The sequence below is a fragment of the Heloderma suspectum genome, chromosome 3 (assembly GCF_057233095.1).
Source record: "Heloderma suspectum isolate Gila_16-S chromosome 3, 16-S_ref, whole genome shotgun sequence".
Classification (NCBI taxonomy): domain Eukaryota; kingdom Metazoa; phylum Chordata; class Lepidosauria; order Squamata; family Helodermatidae; genus Heloderma; species Heloderma suspectum.
Window position 1 is genome coordinate 85,378,235 of NC_139460.1, and position 25,094 is coordinate 85,403,328.

At 40.3% G+C, this 25,094-nt stretch overlaps 1 protein-coding gene across 11 annotated transcripts in view; it reads right to left on the bottom strand.

The window, feature by feature from the left end:
- SYNJ1 (synaptojanin 1) overlaps nt 1-25,094 on the bottom strand; it is a 94,074-nt gene that overhangs the window by 29,822 nt on the left and 39,158 nt on the right. For 6 of the 11 annotated variants that reach the window (XM_084843600.1, XM_084843596.1, XM_084843595.1 and 3 more), the window contains 11 exons: nt 22,162-22,327; nt 21,151-21,174; nt 16,394-16,585; nt 16,213-16,303; nt 15,276-15,416; nt 14,328-14,520; nt 10,842-11,000; nt 4,527-4,683; nt 3,783-3,900; nt 3,465-3,680; nt 687-765 (listed from right to left, as the gene is read on the bottom strand). In XM_084843600.1, coding sequence (XP_084699726.1) covers nt 687-765; nt 3,465-3,680; nt 3,783-3,900; nt 4,527-4,683; nt 10,842-11,000; nt 14,328-14,520; nt 15,276-15,416; nt 16,213-16,303; nt 16,394-16,585; nt 21,151-21,174; nt 22,162-22,327 — 1,536 coding nt within the window. The remainder of the gene's footprint in view (nt 1-686; nt 766-3,464; nt 3,681-3,782; nt 3,901-4,526; nt 4,684-10,841; nt 11,001-14,327; nt 14,521-15,275; nt 15,417-16,212; nt 16,304-16,393; nt 16,586-21,150; nt 21,175-22,161; nt 22,328-25,094) is intronic. The other 5 variants (XM_084843601.1, XM_084843598.1, XM_084843594.1 and 2 more) reach the window with 2 other exon arrangements.

Sequence of the window (25,094 nt, forward strand, 5' to 3'; positions counted from 1 at the left end):
CTAGCTATCAAATCTATGGCTGATGGCAGGTGAGTCATGGAATGTTAAAAGCTGAAAACACACACGCAACTTAAAAAAGAAAGAAAGGAAAATACAGAAAAATAGGAGGGAGTGGACTTGCCTCAGCTGAGATGCTCATCTTGGAGATGAGCATCAGGGTTGGAAGGGATGCGTGTCATGAAGTTTAAGAACTCTCCTACACACACTATATTCTCCCCCTCCAGCTATATACCAATGAACACCTAAGATTCAAATCTGGAAGTCAGCTGTGATCTTGAAGCCCTTGACAGTATATTGCACAGCGGAGGAAGGTTTCAGCAGAGGAAGGTTTCAGCAGAGTGGGAAGCCCCCCACCCACTCAAGAGCACTACAAATGTTCTTGTTTCAGGCTGGCTAGAATTCTGAATGGAAACACTCCTGTTGGGAGGCCAACCGTGAATTGTAACATTTTGTTCCAGGTGTCCATTTTCCAGATACACTTTTGAATCACGGCCCACTGGAGAATTATATATTTTCAGCAGGCCTCAGCTCAAAATTAAGCCCTAAAATTCACAAACTATGCAAGAATGATTCATTGGAAATCTATCTCCTATGAATAAAGAATCCCACTCTACAACAATCAATCAATATATGCTTAAAGTACTAGTACTTAGCAAGCGACAAATATGTTTAGAAATGTTTGTTACCTCAACACCATTCAGGTTAAGAACATTCAAAGCAGAACTCCCTTCCAAAAATGTCACCCACATTTTGTCTTCTACAAATCTAAATTGTAAAATATATCAAGTATTAAAGAGATAAATTAAAATACATTTATACTGTTACCAGAGAGCACCAGCTCACTTCCATTTTGTCCCCACACTTCCAGAGCAGTCTTAGCTTTGCCATTTTGTCTATAAAGGTTAAGAGATGGCTACCCAGGACAAAGGTGTGTTTGCAGGACTAGTCATAACACCATACTGACATGTATGAGAAAGCATACTGGCTGTCTATGCCTCTGTTTAGGGAGCTCTTAGACGCACAAAAATTGATTTCTCAATATCCTAATGCAATCAGGACATCTTGCCACTCATTAATTGGCTATCAAGAGCCCTGGGCTCATGCAATCTTCCAAATACTACTGAAATACTCATCTATTCAAATTATAAGTGGTCTTGGATCCCTGAACTCAGTGATCTTCATGGTTTGTTGTCATTCATGAGTGCTCCTGGAGTGGAGGGTCATGCAAGAGAAATGTCTTGTTGGGCCCTATGCTGCCACAATCTTTTCCTCCCCAAGTTCCCCAACAGGTATCTGCTGTACCCCCTTTTCTGGATTTTTGTCCATTGCTTGAGAGTGTCTCACAGGCAGTACTCTGTCTAACCTTGGAAGTTCTGGTATTGGTGGCTGCTAACACTCTAACCTTCTGCAAGCCTGCCTGATAAAGTCTTCCAGTGCCACCAGAATGCCGGTTTTCATCCCTGCCTTTGGATCTACCCTGACGTTTTGAACTCCCCTCCCTCTGACATATTTCTGACAGATTATAAAGGATGGACAGGTATACAATTTCCAAACTCTCTGCCTCTAACACTACCCCCCCCATCAGCTTTTTAGCTTCCAGTGCTCTCCTTCCTTTCTTCTCCAAATGCTGAAGCATCACCATACAGCTCTTTCCTCTCCCGCCTGTCTTGCTTTGACTGTAGTAAATGCTAACTGCAGTGATGTCAGCAAACCTTCAAGCCTATGGCTGGTTATCCAGTGGGGTTCAGGCTACAACAGAGGTGGTCTAAATTTAGGCAGAAGTCAGAACACAGGCACTCAGTCAGATAAAAAGGATCAGCAGGAGTGGTCACAGTAACAGGCAAGATGTCAAACACAGTAAATCAGTCAGGTACGTTACGCAGTCCAGAAGCAGAGTTGTTAGGTGGTCCAAAAGGTTAGGAAACACAGCTGCAATCACAGGACGTAGTTCAGGAGGCAAGGTGCATAACACAGGCGGGATGGACAAATTTGTTCCAACGCTGGCTGGGTTTTCAGTGAAGGCTTTTAAGTCCAACACCTGCTGTACCTCAGCTGCAGTAATCAGAGCTTCCCTTCCAGACCCCTACTCCTGAAGAGTTGCTTTCTCCTGAGGAGACTTTTTCTGGAGGTGAGCACTCCTTCACACAGGAGCCCTACTAGCCCATCGTTTGAGGCAACCTAATACAGGGGTCGCCGACCTTTTCGGACCCTTGGGCACATTTGGCATTTTGAAAGTATCCTGGGCACCACCACAAATTGATTGCTGTAGGGGAGTCGGATGCCAATCACAAAAATGTCAGGAGTGTCCCTTTATCTATGTTTGTGTGTACGACTACATGAAGTGCATCCTGTGTGTGCGGTACCCACTCTGGCTTCTCTCTCTCTCTGTGGCTTTTCTCTCTTTTCTTTTCTCTGGCTCCTCTTTCTTTCCTTCCTTCTGTCCATCTCTCTGGCTGTCCTTCCTTCCTCTCTATGCCTGGCTCCTGTTTCTCTCTCTGGGCCAGTTCAGACGACATGACAGCCCATTGTAGGTTAATTAAACCTTGAGGGGCTGCAGTGTGTGCCATCTGATATTATAAATATGCAACCCCCAATTGGGGGTTGCCGTGGCTTGTTGTGTGGTGTGCACCCAGCTGGGGAGGGTTATCCAAGGGTTAAACAGCCCTTGTATACCCCATAGCCTGTTCTAGAGTTATGCAAGAGTTGTTTAACCTGTGATTAATCCTCCCTGGTGGGTTCAGATGACACAACAGGCCACAGCAACCCCCAGCTGGGAGTTGTATATTCATAATGGTGGACCACACGTGCTGCAGCCCCTCAAGGTTTAATTAACCCATGATGGGCTCTTGCATCATCTAAACGAGGTCACACTCTCTCTGTTTCTTCTTTCTTTCTCTGCCTTTCTCTCTGGTGGTTCCTCTTTCTTCCACCCCCTCCCCCAGCACATTTCTTTCTCTCTCTTTTTCTGGATTTCCTTTATTTCTTATTCTCTTTTTCTCTCTCTGGCTCCTCTTTCTCTCTCCCTATCCCTATGCAACTGGATACAGCAATTTCTTCCTTTGCATGGGGTGAGAAAAAGCTTCCTGCCAAAAATCAGCTGGAGAAGGAGTGAAGTCCACCCCCCGCCAAGGACCATTGCCACAAGGGTCTTTGGTGGGCGATGCACTTTGCCCCCACTCCAGCCTTTTTTCAGCAGGATGGTTTATTTGCTCCCTGTACAAGCCTATGAGGAATCGCTCCATAGGCCTATATAGGGAGCAAAAAATAGCTTGGCGGTCGTTTCAACCTGGCCTTGCGGACACAGTGGCACCTGTGGGCCCTGCTTTAGAGACCCTGACCTAATAGTATAGGTGGCCCTTAGACATATAAGGATGCTTTCATTTGAGAAGCAGGACAAATATCAATTTAGAAAACTGACAAGTGTAGAAAAAGTTGTAGTCTTTTTATAATGAAGTTGCTCTAACCTTATGAGTATAACTTCACCATAAGTTGCAAACTTTTGAAGAAGTTCATCAATCAAGTTGTCATCAAAATAGTTCTCTTCAGATGAAGATCCTTTGATGGAGATCATTATAGTACCGTCAGGTGGTCCCTGCACTGCAATTACTTCCTTGTAAATGTTGTGCCTCTCTTCTGCATCAACTTCAAAGATATCTATATCAACAAGTGCAACAACAGGCCTGAAAAAATACCAGTAAAGGTTACAAAACATTTGGTAGCTGAGAAAAACCATGAAACTTTTTCAACAAATTAGAAGATATAACAAAAGTTCAAGTTCAAACCTATGATCAGATGTTTTCAGCTCTGCCCTTCCATAATATAACAAAGTTCCAGGATTCCAGGTGTAAATAAGTTTACTTTCATCATGAAAACTGGAATTCAGAAGATCCATATCTTCCGCTAAAAATCCATATAAGAAATTCTATGAATATGCTATAAACATGCAGATTATAAACTTACAATGGGGAAAAGAAGCCTGTCTGGAGGAAGATTTTCACTTTGGTTTTGTACTCAGGTATGTCTAGCTGAGTACAACATACCTGGGTATCTCATCAAATGAGAAGGACACACACAGAATTAGGCATGCATCTATTTAAAGTTAGTGTGAAATGGTCGCTAGGAGAACATTGCAACTTTGCTTTGAGTTTCTAAAGAAAGACCTCCACACAATTCTCCAAGTGTACAGGGTGCACATGCATTTTATACTTCATACTTAGCATTTATGTTGCACGTTTCTAGTGTTTAAACTGCTTTACACACCTTTCATTTATTTGGGCATATGTATTCATGTACAGAATATAAACACAAGGCCATTAATTCCACAGAAATTTTAAAATCTCTTGTGTGTCTCTGGCTATTACTGTGCATATTACAAGAGTCACAAACTATATAGCCCAATAACCCAAAATGAACAAGTTATTTCATACATTGTTTCAGTATTAAATAAAAACATGAACCTTTAAGAATTATACTATCCTATCAGAAGTAGTTATACTACTTGCACTGATAATACTCAATTATCTGACCTGATCGGTCAAAAGGCCATTTTCTTCTCCTCCACAGTATGCGATCTGTCCAGGCTGGTGTACGACATTTTTCACTAGTATCATAGTCATCCGAAAACAAGTCATATTTGTATGTTGGGGCAAAGGCTATTTTTCCTTCCAGAAAGCCTCTAAATATCTGTAGGAAGGAAGGTACAGCATCAGGCAAGCTGCAACATTACAATGCTGCATGCCAGGTGGTGTTTGAATATTCAAGCCACTTGTTGTGTCTTTGCCAGGAGGCGCCCTAGTGGCCTCTTTCAGTAGACTCCAATAGCCAACTCAAGACACAGACGAAAGGATTCTTTTCAAGGCTTTAATCCTTTTACAACTTTATGACTCTTTCAGATGCTAATCACCAGTGACTAAGCAAGGAACAGCAGAGTGGCCTATGCGCTGAGTAGGCAGTTGATACCCGTTTGAAGGAGAGTCACTTGAAGACCCTGAACTTACGGGCTAGGGAGAGATCCTCCCTCTTTCCCTTGGGTCCACGGGAGGCGGCCGTTGCTTGCGCGCCAAACGGGCGCTAAGCCTCCTTTCCGCGCCCTCCATCGCTTGTCGCTCTTTGCGTCTGCGTCGAGCATCCAGCAAGCCCCCCTCCCGCACTTTCTCACTGCTAGGATCACTATCTATCTCAGGAATGCCGGCAGGAGGAATCTCTGCCAGCTGCTGTGCCTGTGAGGGATGAGCTGGCTCTTCTCCCACGGATTGCTGATCCTCCTCAGAATCAGAACTGCTCTGAGGCTCTATCGGCTCAGTTTCCACCCTGACAGTTGTCCAAATTCAGCAAGGGTGAGTTGTTGGCATCGTTAACAAACCACACGGAACCCACGGGCTGTTTTAGGGTTGTGGGTGGTTTATTAACCATGCCAACAACCCACCCTCGCCGGGTCTGGACAACATAACAAGCTGCAGTCACGTCTTGAATATTCAAAATGGCTGTCCTCTTGCACCACATCCCACTGTAGCTTAAATAAATAAGCCATGATGGGCTGCTTGATCATGTGAACTAAATTGGAAAACACACTTTGTATATAAAGCAGTCATTGATAGGACAAACAATCTGGTTTAAAATTCCAGCAAATGAATTTCAAACTCGTACTTGTTTGAACGTGTATATAGATAATGAAATAAGGTGTGTGTGTTTTTTTTAAAGTAATAATATGTATTCTTAAACTACCTTAGGGTAAAGTTGATTTTAGAATTTTTGTTCTATCATTTTGCCATGTAGATTTGTTTCTGAAATTTTGAGTACTACAAATTGAGAGATATATTTTATTAACCCCATAATAAAAATGGGCTATATTAAAGAGTTTGCTCTTCTACTTTTTATTAGGTAATAATCTAAACATAAGTGCTAAACACTATATACATCATATACACCTTTGATCAAAATTATTCAAAGTAATATCAAAGTAATATCAACGATTGCAAACCAATAAACATATGTTCTAGAAAGAATGAAGATGGTTATTTTTTATGGTGTTGCAATCATCAATGTTTTATGGTGTTGCAGTCATCAATGACCACCAGATCTACTACTGTGGACAAGAGGACCACAGAAGAAATGAAGTAGCCTTCATAATTAATAATAAAGTGGCTAAAGTAGTGCTTGGAGACAATCCAACAAATGACAGAATGATCTCAATTCAAATTCAGGGTAAGCCATTTAACATCACAGTGAGCCAAATATACGCCCCAACCACAGATGCTGAAGAAGCAAATGTAGATCAGTTCTATGAGGATCTGCAGCACCTACTGGATAGTACGCCAAAAAAAGATGTTATTTTCATTACAGGAGATTGGAATGCTAAGGTGGGTAGTCAAACGACAACTGGAATTACAGGCAAGCATGGTCTGAGAGAACAAAATGAGCAGGACATAGGCTGATAGAATTTTGCCAAGACAACTCACTGTGCATAAAAACACTCTCTTCCAACAACCTAAGAGACGACTTTATACAAGGACTTCACCAGATGGTGGACACTGAAATCAGATTGACTACATCCTTTGTAGCCAAAGGTGGCGGACATCTATGCAGTCGGTAAAAACAAGACCTGGAGTTGACTGTAGTTCAGATCACGAACTTCTTATTGCACAATTTAGAATCAGACTAAAGAGAATAGGGAAGACCCACAGATCAGTTAGATATGAGCTCACGAATATTCCTCATAAATATGCAGTGGAGGTGAAGAATAGACTTAAGGGACTAGATTTAGTAGATAGGATCCCGGAAGAACTATGGACAGAAGTTCGCAACATTGTTCAGGAGGCGGCAACAAAAAAGTCCCAAAGAAAAAGAAAACCAAGGAGGCAGGATGGCTGTCTGCTGAGACACTGGAAGCAGCCCAAGAAAGAAGGAAAGCAAAAGGCAACAGTGATAGGGGGAGATATGCCCAATTAAATGCAAAACTCCAGAGGTTAGCCAGAAGAGATAAGGAATTATTTTTAAACAAGCAATGTGCGGAAGCAGAAGAAGATAATAGAATAGGAAGGACAAGAGACCTCTTCCAGAAAATTAGAAACATCGGAGGTAAATTCCAGGCAAAAATGGGTATGATCAAAAACAAAGATGGCAAGGACCTAACAAGAGGCAGAAGAGATCAAGAAAAGGTGGCAAGAATATACGGAAGATCTGTATAGGAAGGATAATAATATCGAGGATAGATTTGACGGTGTGGTCAGTGAGCTAGAGCCAGACATCCTGAAGAGTGAGGTTAAATGGGCCTTAAGAAGCATTGCTAATAACAAGACAGCAGGAGATGACGGTATCCCAGCTGAACTCTTTAAAATCTTGCAAGATGATGCTGTCAAGGTGATGCATGCCATATGCCAGCAAATTTGGAAAACACAAGAATGGCCAACAGGTTGGAAAAAATCAACCTATATCCCCATACCAAAAAAAGGAAGCACCAAAGAATGTTCAAACTATCAAACAGTGGCACTTATTTCACATGCCAGTAAGGTAATGCTCAAGATCTTGCAAGGTAGATTCCAGCAATTCATGGAACGAGAATTGCCAGATGTACAAGCTGGGTTTACAAAAGGCAGAGGAACTAGAGACCAAATTGCCAATATCCACTGGATAATGGAGAAAGCCAGGGAGTTTCAGAAAAACATCTATTTCTGTTTTATTGATTATTCTACAGCCTTTGACTGTGTGGATCATAACAAATTGTGGCAAGTTCTTGGTGGGATGGGGATACGAGGAATCTGTATAACGACCAAGTAGCAACGGTAAGAACAGACCACGGAACAACGGACTGGTTTAAGATTGGGAAAGGAGTATGGCAGAGTTGTATACTCTCACCCTACCTATTCAACCTGTACGCAGAACACATCATGCAACATGCTGGGCTTGATGAAGCCAAGGCTGGAGTTAAAATCTCTGGAAGAAACATTAACAATCTCAGATATGCAGATGATACCACTTTGATGGCTGAAAGCGAGGAGGAGCTGAGGAACCTCATGACGAATGTGAAAGAAGAAAGTGCAAAAGCTGGCTTGCAGTTAAACCTCAAAAAAACCAAGATTAGGGCAACCAGCTTGATTGATAAATGGCAAAAAGAGGGAGAAAATGTGGAGGCAGTGACAGACTTTGTCTTTCTAGGCGCAAAGATTACTGCAGACGCTGACTGCAGCCAGGAAATCAGAAGACGGTTACTTCTTGGGAGGAGAGCAATGACAAATCTTGATAAAATAGTTAAGAGCAGAGACATCACACTGACAACAAAGGTCCGCATAGTTAAAGCAATGGTGTTCCCCGTAGTAACCTATCGCTGCGAGAGCTGGACCATAAGGAAGGTTGAGCGAAGGAAGATAGATGCTTTTGAACTGTGGTGCTGGAGGAAAATTTTGAGAGTGCCTTAGACTGCAAGAAGATCAAACCAGTCCATACTCTGGGAAATCAGGCCAGACTGTTCACTTGAGGGAATGATATTAAAGGCAAAACTGAAGTACTCTGGTCACATAATGAGAAGACAGGATACCCTGGAGAAGATGCTGATGCTAGGGAAGGTGGAAGGCAAAAGGAAGAGGGGCCGACCAAGGGCAAGGTGGATGGATGATATTCTGGAGGTGACAGGTTCAACCTTGGGGGAGCTGGGGGTGGCGACGGCTGACAGGAAGCTCTGGCGTGGGCTGGTCCATGAAGTCACAAAGAGTTGGAAGCGACTGACCGAATAAACTACAACAATCATCAATGTCCTCAAAAACAAGAATCTTGTAGCACCTTAAAAGACTAAACAAATTTCTTATTACTAAATGGGTATACTCAGAGGATCTCTCAGACTATTAGTGGACAAAAGTGCTCACTAACAATTAAAAGCAGCACCTTGAATTATGCCTAGAACACAATAGGAAGTTTGTGTAGAAACTTTCACTGATGCCTGGGTTGTAAGGAACATAGAATCATAGAATAGTAGGGTTGGAAGGGGCCTATATGACCATCGAGTCCAACCCCCTGCTCAATGCAGGAATCCAAGTCAAAGCATCCCTGACAGATGGCTGTCCAGTTTTATCTTGAATGCCTCCAGTGTGGGAGTGCCCATTACCTCCCTAGGTAATTGGTGTTATATAAGTTTCCAGCAACTTATATAATATGTTCCGAACAACCTATTCTTGTCAAAGGGTGTGGTGCTGCATTGTGCATTAGCAATAGCTTCTAGCTAGTCAGTCAAAAGCAGACCCACATAGAACACATTACTGTAATACAACATTGAGTTTACGAAGTCATGAATGACGGCTGTGGTATCTACATCCAGTACAAAAGGACCCAGCCTTCTTGGTGAAAGACACTCCAATCCACATCTGCAATCTGCATCCTCAGTACTGTGCCATATCCAGAACCAACATTGTTCTCTGGCTGGAGAAGATTGCAACCTATCAGTGAAAGCAATTCCAATGCACTTTTCTTCTCTAGGTCACACAAGCCGAGCTCTGCTCAAGCTGGTAAACCAGTCTGGGCTGTACCACTTCAGGCTGCAGGTGTGGGAGTGGGGGACTCTCATGACAATGCTCTTCCATAGAAAAAAATCCATCCATAAAGAAACTAGCATGTAAGGGAAAAGAGTTCTGGCCTATCTTTCTCAGTGATATGCTAGTTCTTTATGCACAAGGATTATTTGGTTGGAGGAGGATTATTAACCAGACTAGACATGGCAGGGGAGTCCCAAGTATTTATTCATGTCTGCCCCATTTACATTTAAAATAGAGTGGTGGTAGCAGTGTGTGTGTGTTTTAGACAGGCAATGGAAACTAAGCCATCCCTTCTCCCCGCCTTACTTCACACATCTATCTCCCAGTCCAGCTCTAATACTGGGAATGAGCTCTGCTGTGAGAAAACTGCTTCAAGGAATGGAGTGCAAAGTAAGGGAGCAGAGTTTCAGTTCCTTCCCCTGCACACACAATGGCTTGAAGGAAAAAAAGACACCCCCTCACACTTTGTGTGTGAGTGGGGCATACATATGAATAAAATGTACATGCTTCCCAATCATATCTTATTTGGCCCTCAGTTATGTGTGCCCCCATCTGCATTCTACGTCTGTGTTGTACTTCAGGATTACCACTTCAGCCATAATCAAGCCACAGCATGCCAACAATAGAGATATCAATCCTACCTGGATTCAATATCAATTGGCTAGTCCATATCAAGTCCCCAACTATAGCAACACACTAAGTACCAAGAAAGCATGATCTGAGTTGAAAGGTATAAAGGTTAATGGAACCTAATGCCATACATCTGAACAATTCACCAAGTATCCTCATATATAAGCTGATCAGGAGTGGGACACAAGACAAGACTGAACTTGTAGGACCACTAGCAGAGAACATTAGCAACCATCTTTCATCTCCTTCTAGGACTTCCCTAACAGGAATAAGCAGAGCAGAACCATTTGAGAGATCCTTGTGCTGATCCCCCAATGACAAGGAATGAACCTTTATGGTATAAGAACCTACATTTTCAGGATAGAGAGGGGGCAGGACTATTGTTGCCCTTTGCACCCTAGGTGCTTTCAGAATGCTCCAAGACTCCTAACACTAGCTGCAAAAGTTTCTATTTAACAACAAGTGGGACAAAAGCTTTTGCCTCTGCCTTGCATGACTCAGGATGCCATTGTAGTAACTGTTGTGTAAGCACCTGTGCCACAATAGATCCAGCTAGGAATAGTACCAGACTAGTGAGTTTTAAACCAGATTATTTCTGACCATGCAGAATTGCCCTGATGAATGAGCAGACCAACTTCTACAACCCTCAACAAAGAATGAACACATCCGTAAGGAAACTTGAAATGTTACCTGCCCAGCATTTTTCTGATTAATAAGTTGATCTCCTGCAATAAGAGTATCCCAATTCTGCTGCCGAATTAGTTCTTTTACTTCCTCATTAGGAAGATCTATACGGTAATTAAAATCGCCACACCAGAATACATAGTCATGGGAAAAAAGCATTCTTCCCTGGAAAAAAGAGAACACAACTAAAACCAAGTTTGAACCCAAGTGCTACATCTACTTAAAATCATAAAAGAACATATGAATTTACATTTTTGTAAAAATGAGTAAGATCCATGTTTTGTCAGTCTCTAGGATGTCTGGCCTTTCAGTACTTGAAAGACCAGGTATCCTGCCCTTCCTCCAAAAAGCTCAGGACAGTGTACATGGTCCCCTCCATTTGTTTTCATAACCCTATGAGATAGGCAGGCTGAAAGAGAGTGACTTGCAGTGTCATATTTCACAGTGGCTTGGATGAGGGAAACATTAATTAAACATCATCATTCTTTAAACTCACATTGAGTTAAAATGTGCTGATTCTCACTTCCTGACATCAAGTTGTACAAATGAGTGCAATTATGGGTTGGAACCATACTGAGCATTAGAATGTGTTGACAATAAAATCAACTGGATTTGAAGACATTGCACTGTTCTACTTTGATTTTGGAAATGAAAAGAAAAGGTTATCTTTATTATAAAGCCATTTTTATAAAGCATAAAAATATATTGTACTAAGCTAGCAGATTCAAAATGACCAGTCTTGGCTGATGATTTCACAGTTATGAAACACATGAAGATTAAACAACAATTTAAACTTATTAAAATTATTGCGAGTCCCTTCAAATTTCCTTGCTTACTTCCTGTAGCATGCAAGGTTAGTTTACAATAAATTTACCTTATTATAAATACTTGGTAAACATCATGGACAGAAATAAAATACTATGGAAAATGTATGGAGGTAGTACATGGGTTCCCCTTCATGGATCACTGCCTTGTTGTGGCGAAGGGGCTTGCGTAACTCAGTGAAGCCATAAGCTATTCCGTGCCGGCCCACCCAAGACGGACAGGTCATGGCAGAGAGTTCTGACAAAATGTGGTACATTGGAGAAGGAAATGGCAACCCACTCCAGCATTATTGCCAAGAAAACCCCATGGAACGTATCACAAAGCTAAAAGATATGATGCCGGAAGATGAGCCCCTCAGGTCGGAAGGTGTCCAATATACTACTGGGGAAGAGCAGAGGGAATTTCCAAGTAGCGCCAGAAAGAGTGAAGCGGCTGGGCTGAAAGGACACTCAGCTGTGGATGTGTCTGGTGGTGAAAAGAAAATCCGATGCTGTAAAGAACAATATTGTTTAGGAACCTGGAATGTAAGATCAATGAATCAAGGTAAGCTGGAGGTGGTCAAACATGAGATGGCAAGATTGAACATCGACATCTTGGGAATCAGCGAACTAAAATGGACAAGCATGGGCTAATTTAATTCAGGTGACCATTATATCTACTACTGTGGGCAAGAATCCCTTAGAAGAAATGGAGTAGCACTCATAGTCAACAAAAGGGTGGGAAAAGCAGTACTGGGGTACAATCTTAAGAACGATAGAATGATCTCAGTACGAATCCAAGGCAAACCATTCAACATCACAGTAATTCAAGTCTATGCCCCAACCACTGAGGCCCAAGAAGCTGAGGTTGATCAGTTCTATGAAGACCTACAACACCTTCTAGAACTAACACCCAAAAAAGATGTCCTCTTCATCATAGGGGATTGGAATGCTTAAGTAGGAAGTCAAGAAATCACCGGGATAACAGGCAAGCATGGCCTTGGTGTACAAAATGAAGCAGGACAAAGGTTAATAGAGTTTTGCCAAGAGAACACGCTGATCATAGCAAACACAGCACAAGAGGCGACTCTACACATGGACATCACCAGATAGTCAATATCAAAATCAGATTGATTATGTCCTTTGCAGCCAAAGATGGAGAAGCTCTATACAGTCAGTAAAAACAAGACCTGGAGTTGACTGTGGCTCAGATCATGAGCTGCTTCTTGCAAAATTGAGGCTTAAATTGAAGAACGTAGGGAAAACCACTAAACCATTCAGGTATGACCTCAATCATATCCCTTATGAATATACAGTGGAGGTGAAGAATAGATTGAAGGGATTAGACCTGATAGACAGAATGCCTGAGGAACTATATACGGAAGTCTGTAACATTGTTCAGGAGGCAGCAACTAAATCCATCCCAAAGAAAAAGAAATGCAAGAAAGCAAAGTGGCTGTCTGATGAGGCTTTACAAGTAGCTGAGGAAAGAAGGGAAGTGAAAAGCAAGGGAGAAAGGGGAAGATATATCCAACTGAATGCAGATTTCCAGAGAATAGCAAGGAGAGACAAGAAGGCCTTCTTAAATAAACAATGCAAAGAAATAGAAGAAAACAACAGAATGGGAAAGACTAGAGATCTCTTCCAAAAAATTGGAGATCTCAAGGGAACGTTTTGTGCAAAGACGGGCATGATAAAGGACAAAGAAGGCAGGGACCTAACAGAAGCAGATGAGATTAAGAAGAGGTGGCAAGAATACACAGAAGAACTATACAGGAAAGATCTGAATGTCCCTGATAGCCATGATAGTGCGGTCACTGAACTTGAGCCGGACATCCTCGAGAGTGAAGTCAAGTGGGCCTTAGGAAGCATTACTAACAACAAAGCTAGCGGAGATGACAGTATTCCAGCTGAGCTATTTAAAATCCTAAAAGATGATGCTATTAAAGTGCTGCATTCAATATGCCAACACATTTGGAACACTCAACAGTGGCTGCAAGACTGGAAAAGGTCAGTTTACATTCCAATTCCAAAGAAGGGCAACGCCAAAGAGTGTTCAAACTACCGCAGAATTGCGCTCATTTCACATGCCAGCAAGGTGATGCTCAAAATCCTACAAGCTAGGCTTCAGCAGTATGCGAACCGAGAACTACCGGAACTACAAGCTGGGTTTTGAAGAGGCAGAGGAACTAGAGATCAAACTTTCGTTGGATCATGGAGAAAGCAAAAGAATTCCAGAAAAACTGATGCAATGAATATGGACTTGAGCATACTCTGGGAGAGAGCGCAGGACAGGAAGGCCTGGCGTGCTATGGTCCATGGGGTCACGAAGAGTCGGACATGACTGAACGACTGAACAACAACAAGTACATGGGTTCCTCAGAATAAGAATTCAAAATACGTCAGTATCACAGAAAACATGATCAAAAGTTCATGTCAAGATCGAATGATTTCTGGTGTTGAAATATGAGTAAAGGAATGGATTACAGTCAAATGTTTCTCAGAGATTATATATTTGTTTCATTTCATTATGCAAGCTAGGACTCCTTTATTAAAGGTTCTTACACAATGCCTGCTTTTGATTGCTATACAAGATTTCCTTTCAGGCACCTTGAAAATGAATTAATTGGAAATTTGTTAAAATGCTTTTTAGGAATTATCCCAATGAGGTGATCCAATTACTCCTTACCATTGGGAAGCTCAGTTTTCGACATATTTCCATGAAATCTTCATTTCTCTCTTTGACTTGTGACTGTCCTGCAGCAAAGTGACTGCACACAAAGCAAAGACTGGACGTATGAAACAACATTCGAATTGCTACTGCACCTTTATTACCAGTAGCTCCTCCCATGCCAGTCTTTACAGTATCAACTGCAACATCCCTACAATGATAGTTAAAACAAATTCAGTTGAGCTTTTAAAAACTTGTTGGCAACAGGTTCTAGAAGCTTCATTTGCTTCAAATAAAATCAATTCTATTTTTTTTTTTAACTGAAGGTAATCCGAGCCTAATTTTACTAATCTGTCCTGGCTGCACATATCTATGTTAGTTATTTTTGGCACACACAGCAGGGAACCACTTATTTCCCAGTTTAAAAAAGCTCTCCTGCCTGATCACCTGCAGATAGTTCTTATTTTTCACAGGCAACTGGGTAGTTACAATGGGCAGTGTACAATGGGACGCTTAGGCCCCCACTGATTCTGTTGTGCTCCACTGATTCCCTTCTGCAAGCAGTGCTTGAAACAGAGATTTAGCACTTTGGAGGGAAAACTGGAAACGAGCTAAAACGTTTATTTGTGAAACAGGGCAGGTTAGCAGAACTTGCATATCTACTGAACAAATAATAATGCATTCACAACAGCAAATGCACTGCTCAGTTAGCACAGCTCAGTATTTCAAGTGATATTTCTCCCTGTTATCCGAGACCATGTTCTCCATGAAGTTTAAATGTTCCTTCTATCGGCTTTTGTATCGGAAGTGCTGCCTAACAGAGTCAGCTATGACCTCTTAGCAAATGAGGCTGGTCCTGATGTAAACACAGTAGCTTAAATATGCAACTGAAATATACTTGTCAACCTAAGTTAATTCCCCTTAAATGACTTGAACTTATTTGTTTTAGCATGTCGGTTCACTGACCTGATAAACGGTGCATGCTGAGGTCTGATGAATACAAAGAGGCAAACACCCACCAACTGTTCTGAAGCCAGCAGAACATATTTGTAATCTCTTGAGATAGTCTTCTGCAATTCAGCAGCCCATAACTTTTGATTGGTTGTACTGCCAGTGTGGGGAAATAACACTATTTAGTTTTTACAGAACATAAGGGCTTGCAAACTTTGCCCAAGACAACAAAAACAATGTATTTGTTCTTGCACATGGGATACAATACAAGATGCTAATTTAACAGAATAAGAAACTATAGCAAGGACAGTTTGCTGCAATATTTTAGCCAAATAGGAAAGATGTGTAGACCAAATAAAAGTGACAGCTGTGGTTTGGAACCAATTTCTTTAATTTATAACATGAGTTCCTTAACTCTATCACAATGTGAACCTTGGATTGGACATTTTTTTTTTTATATTTCTGTAGTGTTATAGTATAGTAAAAGAAAATATTTCTAAGATAGACTCCAAAAAGAGCTGTGTAGCCTGAAGACTATTTTAAATTATTATAAATAAGCTTTTCTGACAAGTTACTATTATGGTGCCAGCACAAACCCATGTAGGACTGCAATTCATAAGATAGCATGTACCATAGTAAGTTCAACATTTTGTTCTTAACAGCATTTGTTATACTGCAAACTGCCTCTGACATTCCTCCAGTTTAAAAACCAGCTTGTGATATGTTTCAGATGGGCTGCCATTAGGGGTCAAAGGGATAGACACTGCTGTGCATATACAGGTAACTATAGAATTCCCTAGACACAAGTGAATCCTATATCAGGGACAGGTATCAGCATTTGATGACTAGGTTTTGAATTGTTTAGCATAGCAATACGTTTTCACAAAAATTCTGAAAATTTAACAAAATCTGCTTAACTTGCTTGCGTGTTTTATTCAGCAATGGCACTTACCTTGCACTCACAATGTTTCCTGCATTTAGCTCTACCATTTCTTCAAATCCTATAGCAAATATGTCAATTGGCTTGCTCCTTCGATCTGCAGCTAATATACAATAATTTTAATTATTTTAAGACAACAAAATCAGAATGACTAAAAATCCAAACAAACTGATAATATGGTAATGACTCTCACCTTGGCATTCACTGATACCAGCCACTTTTGGTGCATCTAAAAGCCAGTCAGTGAGGGTCTGGTTTCTAAAGGCAATGCTTCGAAACTGCTTTCCACCATTGACATTCCATGTTCCAACACAAATTCGAATTTTTTGGGGCCTTGAATACTTATAAAAATTCTCACACATGTTCTTCAGTATTTTTGCTGATGCTAGAAAACATTAAGATTCATTTCCTTACAAAGGAATATTTTTGTAAACAAAATTCTAGAACCCACAAGTCAGCAAGCCACACATTCACAAGCTTTTGAGCTTTAATATCTACTGAACAAAATATTAATGCATTCACAACAGCAAATGCACTGCTCAGTTAGCACAGCTCAGTATTTCAAGTGATATTTCTCCCTATTATCCGAGACCATGTTCTCCATGAAGTTTAAACTAGAATTTTTCTTGTCTTCCACTTAGCTATATATAAAAATGAATAGTTTTTAAAAGTTTGAGGTTCCGCATGATGTTTTCCCAGTGTTGGAACTATTTCTACGAAACCAATTTTAAGTTACTGCTCAACAGGCTGTTTTACAACATGCAATAAAACTGAGTAAATTTTATTTTCACAAAGATTTTAAATATATCTGCAGTCAGACTGCAATTACATTAATAGGCTGTTTAAATTATCCATTGGATAGTTGCTATAGCAGTGAATAGTTTAATAGGCTGTTTAGATGTTAGAGCAGTGAACAGTTTAATAGGCTGTTTAGATTATTTAAACTAACTACTTTATAATGGATAATTTCAAAAGCATTTTCATCCAGTTGTAATTAGATGAGTTAAATTTCTTGTGTAATAAAGCAGGGTTCCCAATCATGGTGGGAGTTCAAATGTGTGAGTAAACTCCTATTCAGACCTTGCCGTTGGTCTGAACTGAGGTGGGAGGGGCAGCATGCATGGCCCCATCCCAGCATACGCTTTGAACCCTCATGCATTCTCTTGAATGCCTAAATGGGGCTACTGTCTTCAAGCTAATCTGTATAACACTAATCAGAAATCTCACATTGTAGCAGGGCTTTTCTAGTCAAAATGAACAGTAACAAAGAACTACTCTGCACTACATTCATGTCTGTAAGGCTACAATCCTATACACACTTACCTGAGAGTAAGTTCCAAGAACTCAATGGGGCTTACTTCTGAGTAGACATGTATAGGATTGCACTGTAAATTACTTTACAGTTCCAAGAACATGATTCAGTGCTAAATCTACTTGTTTAGGCTACTGCCAGTTGTAGTATGTAGGAAGTCAGATCATGCATGTTCCGTAAATACGGCACTGAACATCTTATAATATTGAAACATTTATTATCAGTCATTCTGATATTTTAACTGTAACTAAGCATTACATTTTAAAATTTAAGTCGTTTTTGCACTTCACCGTCAATGTGCAGTAGAAAATTGTTCAGAAACGTTTCCACTGCTGTATTTTTTGTGGGAAATTTTCCATTTCTAAGAAATATACAGTTTTATAAAATGAATTTGTAAACTTAATGAATGAATACAACACCAATCAAATTCAGTAGTTCCAAAGTTGTAATTAAAGTTCCAAAGTCACCTTTTATCAGATCACTATAGCTATATTCAGGCGTTCTTAATCTGTGGATAGTTAATGCATGAGGAAGCGGAGCGTGGTCCACTCCATTGTTCCTTTGTCGTTCTCTACATGTGGAGAACAACTTTGTGAAGTGGAGAGCATCCACTGGGACTTTCCACACAATCCTGATTTTTCAGCATTTTCACCCCCTCTTCCCTTTTACTTGCTCAAGTTTTTTTAAATCTGTTACATAATCTGTTACATTACATGTTACAACAGGACATTTATATTAGCATTTGACATGGAATTCACATTTTGTTCCACTAAGTCTAGGACTGTCCAATAGTGCTGTGAATACTATCTTAAATCTTTTCATTCTGCTCTCAAGCAGATTAAGAGTTATTTTAGATCTCTTTAAATTGCTAACATTCTATTAAGATGTCAGCAATGGGGGTTGGACTCGATGGTCTTGTAGGCCCCTTCCAACCCTATGATTCTATGATTCTAAGAATTAACATTTGCTATATAAAAGTTATCATCTGTAGTACCATAATTAAAAGGTCATATTGATAGAGTCAGTTGTTAAAGCAGAATGTCACTATAATTTTCTTCAAGCATGTATTTTGGACTTCACATCTTCATTTGTACTGTGGTACAGAAGAGGTGTTGACTTGGAAGGGCCTACTACAGAAGAGCCATTTGATATAGAACACAACTGTAATTATCCCGTCCACACTACTACTTCAGCTACATAAGTAATTGTAAAAAAAAGGGGGGGGGGAAGCCAGGCTGTGCTTTCTATTCCAAGCACCAGAAAATCCACAATACTTTAATACCCGAGCTGACTAACCCCATTTTAAAAGCAAACCCATATATCTATCAGGGATTCCAAGCCCTCCCACTGAGTAACGAGGCAACTGAGACTCCTAACTGTGCAATCCACACTCTTTATTCCACTAATAGCACTTCTTCACCTCTGAAGCAACTACGAAAGCTAAGAGCTGTCCTCTAGGCCTAATTAGCAAAATAAATCTTTTGGTACAAAAGCTACTGAAAGTAGGGCAGTTGCCTTTCAACTGAAATGGACAGGTTTCCTTGGTGTGCTCAGCCAGCTCTTTTTGGTCTCCTTCCTTCAAAGAAGTTCCTCCCAGGCCAACTTCTGATGGACAGCCAATTGGGTGGGACGCTTCCCACCTCCTCTCAACTTCTCCTGCTTAACTCTGTGGCAGAGTCTGACATCTGCCAATCCTGATGCTTCCTCCCCCTCTGACAGGGGTCAGGCTCCCGTAGGGGGAGAAGGTCTCTGAGCCTGGCCCTCCTCCTCGCTAAGCCCCTGGGAAGGTTCTTTGTTGATACCGGGGGAGTCTTGGGGAATTTCCTCCCCCACACCCTGTCTCTGCTGGGCTTCTTCTAGCTCCGTCTCTGAATCTGAATCAGAGTCTGAGTCCGAAGCCAAACCAGAGGGCCTGGGCTCAATCCTAACAATATAACCTATCACGAGCTTATGGTAGTAACAGTGAACAACTTGTAAAGCATCTTGATCTCAAAAGGGAGAAAAGAAAACATAAAAGTTAGAAAACTCAAACTCCAATACAGAAAATGTTGGAGACCCGAACTTTGTACGGCTTTTGTCATTGCTTCCTACTCCAAGTGATCTTACTGTTAAAGTAGTCTGAACTTTAAAAAAAAAAAAAAGCTAAAGATTCCTGAGAAGACACATTATTGACAAGTTCATGCCATCAACAATTGTGGGTATTAGGCAAGCATGCATCATGATTAGAACTCCTGATCACATGGATTTTGCCTTTAGGGCCAGTTCATATGCCCCCAATCGATATGACCATTATTATAACTGTGTTCTAAAAATAAGGTTGCAATCTTAGACTGTTCTTGCATATACCATTGTTACCCACAGGCCCAATTCATATCCTCCACATAATCAGTGGTGATTTGTATATGCAGTTGCCACTGGTAGTGTGAACTGCCTACATATACCTACGTATGTCAGTCATCATTAATGTGAACAAATCTTTACAAAAGGTTTTCTATCTGGTTGCTTAGAAGAGATTCTCATTTGCCACATACCATAAAGTGGGTATTTACATACTTGGAGTAGTGATCAGAGTTGTATATATTCATGCATAGTGCAGAATAAAGTTAAACATGACCCAAGTTCCACTGGGGGCTTACTTTTAAGTAGATGTGCTTACGTATGACTATCATCTTACTGAAAGCAAACTTTTTTGGGTAGGCTTCATCTCTGAAAGTATGCAGAAAATGTATCTTAAAGGCTCAGAAACTAAGAGGGATTAGACAGAAGGGCTTTTGAGATCTGCATATCTTTCCTGCTCTGTTTCCAAACTCAGTCTCTGCTGTCCCTTTTGTCTTCTAGCTCTATTGAAAAATATATATTTAACAATTCAGCAGAATACTAATCAATCCAAATTAAGAATGTATATTTGCTAATATCTTTGGAAGATAGGCACTTGGGGATTTTGTACAAAATTTTGTTCAGAATATATGAAGTATATGCTCAAATATATTCAAAAGAAGGAAGTGTTTCTATGCTATATAGTTCCTTGTCACTGGCATGTTGTTATGCATTCAAGTAATTCTACTTTACCTAGAGACTGCCCATTGGGTTGGATCAGTACCATCTAGCCTGCACTGCCAACTATCTCCGATTCTCTCCCCTCTATAATCCTTGGATCTATGCTGGAAAGGAAGAGGCACAGGAACATCAAAGTCTTTACTAGCATGTAGCCCTTTCTCTCACCACTGAATCTTCCCAAGCTATTGTGTGACTTGGAAAAGGTGCCAGGTTTATTTCCAGGCAGCTCCAGCTAGGGGATGGAGAGACTCCTTTCAGAAAAACTGGAGAGCCAGTGCCAACCAGTGTAGGCAATACTGAGCTAAATGCACCAATGGTCATACTCAGTACAAGGCAGCTTCCTATGTTGCCTTGTAGATGACAGGGTAGGATGCGAGTACATTAACAGAAAGACCTTCTCCTTCTTTCTTGCACTTTTCTCCTCCTCACAGCACAGAGAGGAGAGGGATCTGACCTGCCAGTAGTGTAAGAGTGTATAACAGATTCTCTTGGATGCATTTCAGAATGAGAAAAATCTCAGAGAAATTTAACATGATAAAGTATCATCCCAGATGTTGATAATTATGGGTTCTATACTATACCTGATTGCAAAGCCTGTTCTGAAACTATGGATGCGATAAGGGAGAAAAGAAAACAAATTAGTTGAACAGTTATATATGATACCAAGCTACAGTGTAAGCTTCCAGAACACTTCAAAGTACACTTTTCATGTCTTAACTTTTAACAGTTAGACTTGCTGCAAAATTACAACTTCCTCTCTTAAATGTCCGAACACTACATCGCAACTGACCACTTTAGTTCATTACACATTTCTTCATGTAATATCACCTATTGTATAATAGCTTTGTTATGCCACATGTCCCTGAAAGAATTGCAATTTAACTCAGCTTTGCAATTACCACTCACCTCCCAAAACCAGATTTTTTTTTTAATGCTCATCTGCAGGTCTGTGCTAATAGGCATTTAAATTTACAGAACATAAGGGTTTTTGTCTTCTAGAAACTGATTCAGTTCATAAAGTAATACCTAGGTATGATAAACCTGATTTTCTTCTACAAATGTATTATGAAAATATTCATTCCTTTATCCTTCTCGATTCCTCAAGAATAGTAATCCAACACTATTAGTTAAGCATAGCAGACTATTTATAAGCAGATTTCTGTGAAGATGACATTAGCACTCTGAAGTTGTACTTAAATACACAGAATGTGGGTTGGCTCCAAAAACCATGTGTGGAAAAAAATAGATGCTAGTGCTGACCCTCAAGTGCTAGCAGAAGAATTTACGTAGTGCTATAATATGTAGACTCTCAAGCAATTCTTATGCTTCTACAAGAACTTGTTCAAGAAGAACATAGTTGGATTTAGTTTTGCTTTTAAGAACATAAGAAGAGCCATGCTGGATTAGACCAAGGGTCCATCTAATCTAGCATTCTGGCATTTTCTTACACAATGCTCCAGGCACAAGGTGTAAAACAGCCCTCCTGTGAGTGGAATATACCTTCTGCATGCAGAAAGACAGCTTTGGATCCAACCATGGTTTTTATTAGTACTAGCTGATGATATATAAATGAAGAACCTAGAAACACATACCACGTAAACTGCCGGTGGTTAAGAGAGCCCGTGCTTTGTCTGCTAAATCACTATTTAGGGTATTTCCCAACAACAAAACGTCAATAGCTTCCTGCTTTGAGCTATCAAAAAAATTATTTTGAATTGTTCTGGTCACAGAACGTGCACCATCCTTCAGCTTCCCAGCCTGTTAGGGAAAAATACGTATAAATGTTTTATAGAATTAAATTACAGAACACTGGCAATTACATACATGCTACTCTAAATCAATGTTAAAGTTGCAACCTACCAACAGTGAGCTAGTTTTTGTGGAGTGTTTAATCTGTTTAGTTTCTATGAATGTCTCTTAATGCTATATGTGGAGTCGGGGGGTATTGGTAGGGTAAGATGAGAAAGATATCCCAAAAAATCCTTTCCAAAAATTGCTTGGGGCGGGGGGGGGAGAAATCATGAAATGCCTGTACCCAATGCAGTGAGACATGAACAAGCACTTAATGCCAATACACAAAATATGCATATACTACATACAAATATGTTTTAGAAGCACATGCTTTAAAAAATATGTTCAGTCCTTTTAAAGCAATGGGTTAAAAATGGAGAGGAGGAGGATCATGTAAGCTGTTTTAGGTTCCTTGCAAGAGGAAAAAATGTAGGATATAAATGTAATAAATAAATAAATGGTATCCAGACTTTCACTCAGCAGAGTTCTGCTCGCACTGGAGGAGGGGGACAAGGCACTGACTTTTGCCAATTATTCCTCCCCACACAGGTGCTCTGCCCACTGAGAAGTTGCTATGGAGCGTTGGGGGTGCCTCTGGAATAGTGATGTGGTGGTGCTGGGAGCTGGAAAAAATTACCAACCCACCCACTTCCTCTAGCAGAAAGCCTCCAGTGGATCCTACTTGCCTCTGCAAATGGAGAAAGTCCTTCCATTCATGGCAGGACAAGTCTGGCTCCAATCCAATGTCTTTAAAGGAATTCTCATTTCGTGTGTGTGTGTGTGTGTGTGTGTGCGTGCATAGAGAGAGAGAGGGTTGACTGCCTAAAAATGTACTGTTACTAAAATCCAAAGATCACTGATAATCCTTTGCTGATCAGATTGTTGAACAACATTGACAAGACACAGTGCAGTGTTGATATATTAACATGTGTGAAAATAAGTAACGTATACAGACCAACATGCATTTTCAGCTACGCTTACAGCCACATTTATAGTGCATATTATACATATATATGCATAACAGCTACTGATGCATATGCTTTTATGCACATTTAAAAAATGCAAATGAAAGAAACTGGAACCATGGTTTCAACTTTATAACTAAGAGTAGGTAGCATGCAACATTTTGTTTGGTCTACAGGGTATAGTGAAAACCTTCAAAATTACAGCTCTCATTTTCAAACGGTTTCTAGATCTGATGGCTGTGGGTTGTATCCATTGGTGTTGTTCCACCAATGGGAGACAGCTGGCAGAACAGATTTCCCCTCTCTCCCCCCCCCCCCCGCTACAGCCCCAAATCTGCTCCAGAGGGTTTGGGGAACCTCTGGAGCAGATTTGAGGAGGTACACAGGGGCTGCAGGGGGAGGAGAGAACAAAGAAGACCCACTGAATAAACAGACTTCCATTAATGCGACATTGGCTCCAAGCCTGAATACCTACTGAAATGAATGCAAAATATCTACCAGATGTTTGGCATGTATCAGGTTCATGAAAATGACAGGCAAATTAAGGCAAATATAAACTTTCAATATGCATATCAATTGTGGCCTTCCAGTCTATGATTTTTTTCAATGGGAAATCGAACACTGAGCCACCTGCCCATGCACCAAGTTCTGTCAACATGTTTCTTCCTCATGCATTTGCATCTTCCCAGTCATTAAGTTTTAGAAGTCAGGCTATGTCTGTCATATTTGTTGTAACTTTAATATATTTTTAGTTGCTGTCTATTTTTACTTCTGATTTATCTGTTTTAGGCCATAGATTTCATTTATTTTTCAGAAATGGTGGAAGGTAGGATGTAAGTTTTCTAAATTTAAAAAACACTTTCCATTTATTTAAACTAGATATGTATGTTTTGAAGAATGAAGTAATGATGCTTTCAAGGATACAATATAAGACATTACTGTTTAAGAAATCTACTATACATTTCAATACCTGTATTTATATTTACACAGTTATTTATATATTCTCTGTAGTTCTTACAATTCTGTAAGATAGATCAGTATTAGTCCCATATTAAAGATATGGGGCTGAAGTCAATAAAAAGCAATTTGCCTAATGTACCTAGAGAACTCATGGCTGATCTGCCATTTAAACTGGAGGCTTCCAGTGGCTGGAATCCAAAGAATCATGGAACTAGTTGTGTTCACCCTAGGAGGCTTTGGGCTTTTGATTCCCAAACAGCAGGTCCCCGTACCACACAGCAAAGCACTTTTGACATTAAAGGAAATCTTAAGAAAAATTTATGATGTGGCATGGGGATACGTTCAAAAGCAAAAAATTCTTCTGCACATGTCAAACCTTTGAGCATGCCTAAAGTAGTTCCTTGGGCTTCCAGGCAGTAACTTTAAAAGGAAAACAGTAAAAGGCATCTCAATTTGATTTTATAAAAGTATAGTGCTACTGGATTCAGTAAAGGAGAAGCACATCATTAAAATCAAACCTTTACCATTTTTCCTTCAACGATTTGGGAGGGAATATTTAAAGTTTTATAAATATAAAACATTTGACAGCAATCAAAGATTAAACTCACCAGTTACATATCAGGCAAATAATTGAAATGAACAGAGGAAAGCAAAAGAAACGTTAGTTAAGATGTTAAACAGTAACACACAGTTTCTAGAAAACATGAAATATTCATTGTTATTTGAACACACATTTTAGGTTATAATTTGAATAATCTTAATTGCATGGTTTGAAAAGCCACAAGTCCTATCAGACAAAAAATGAAGTG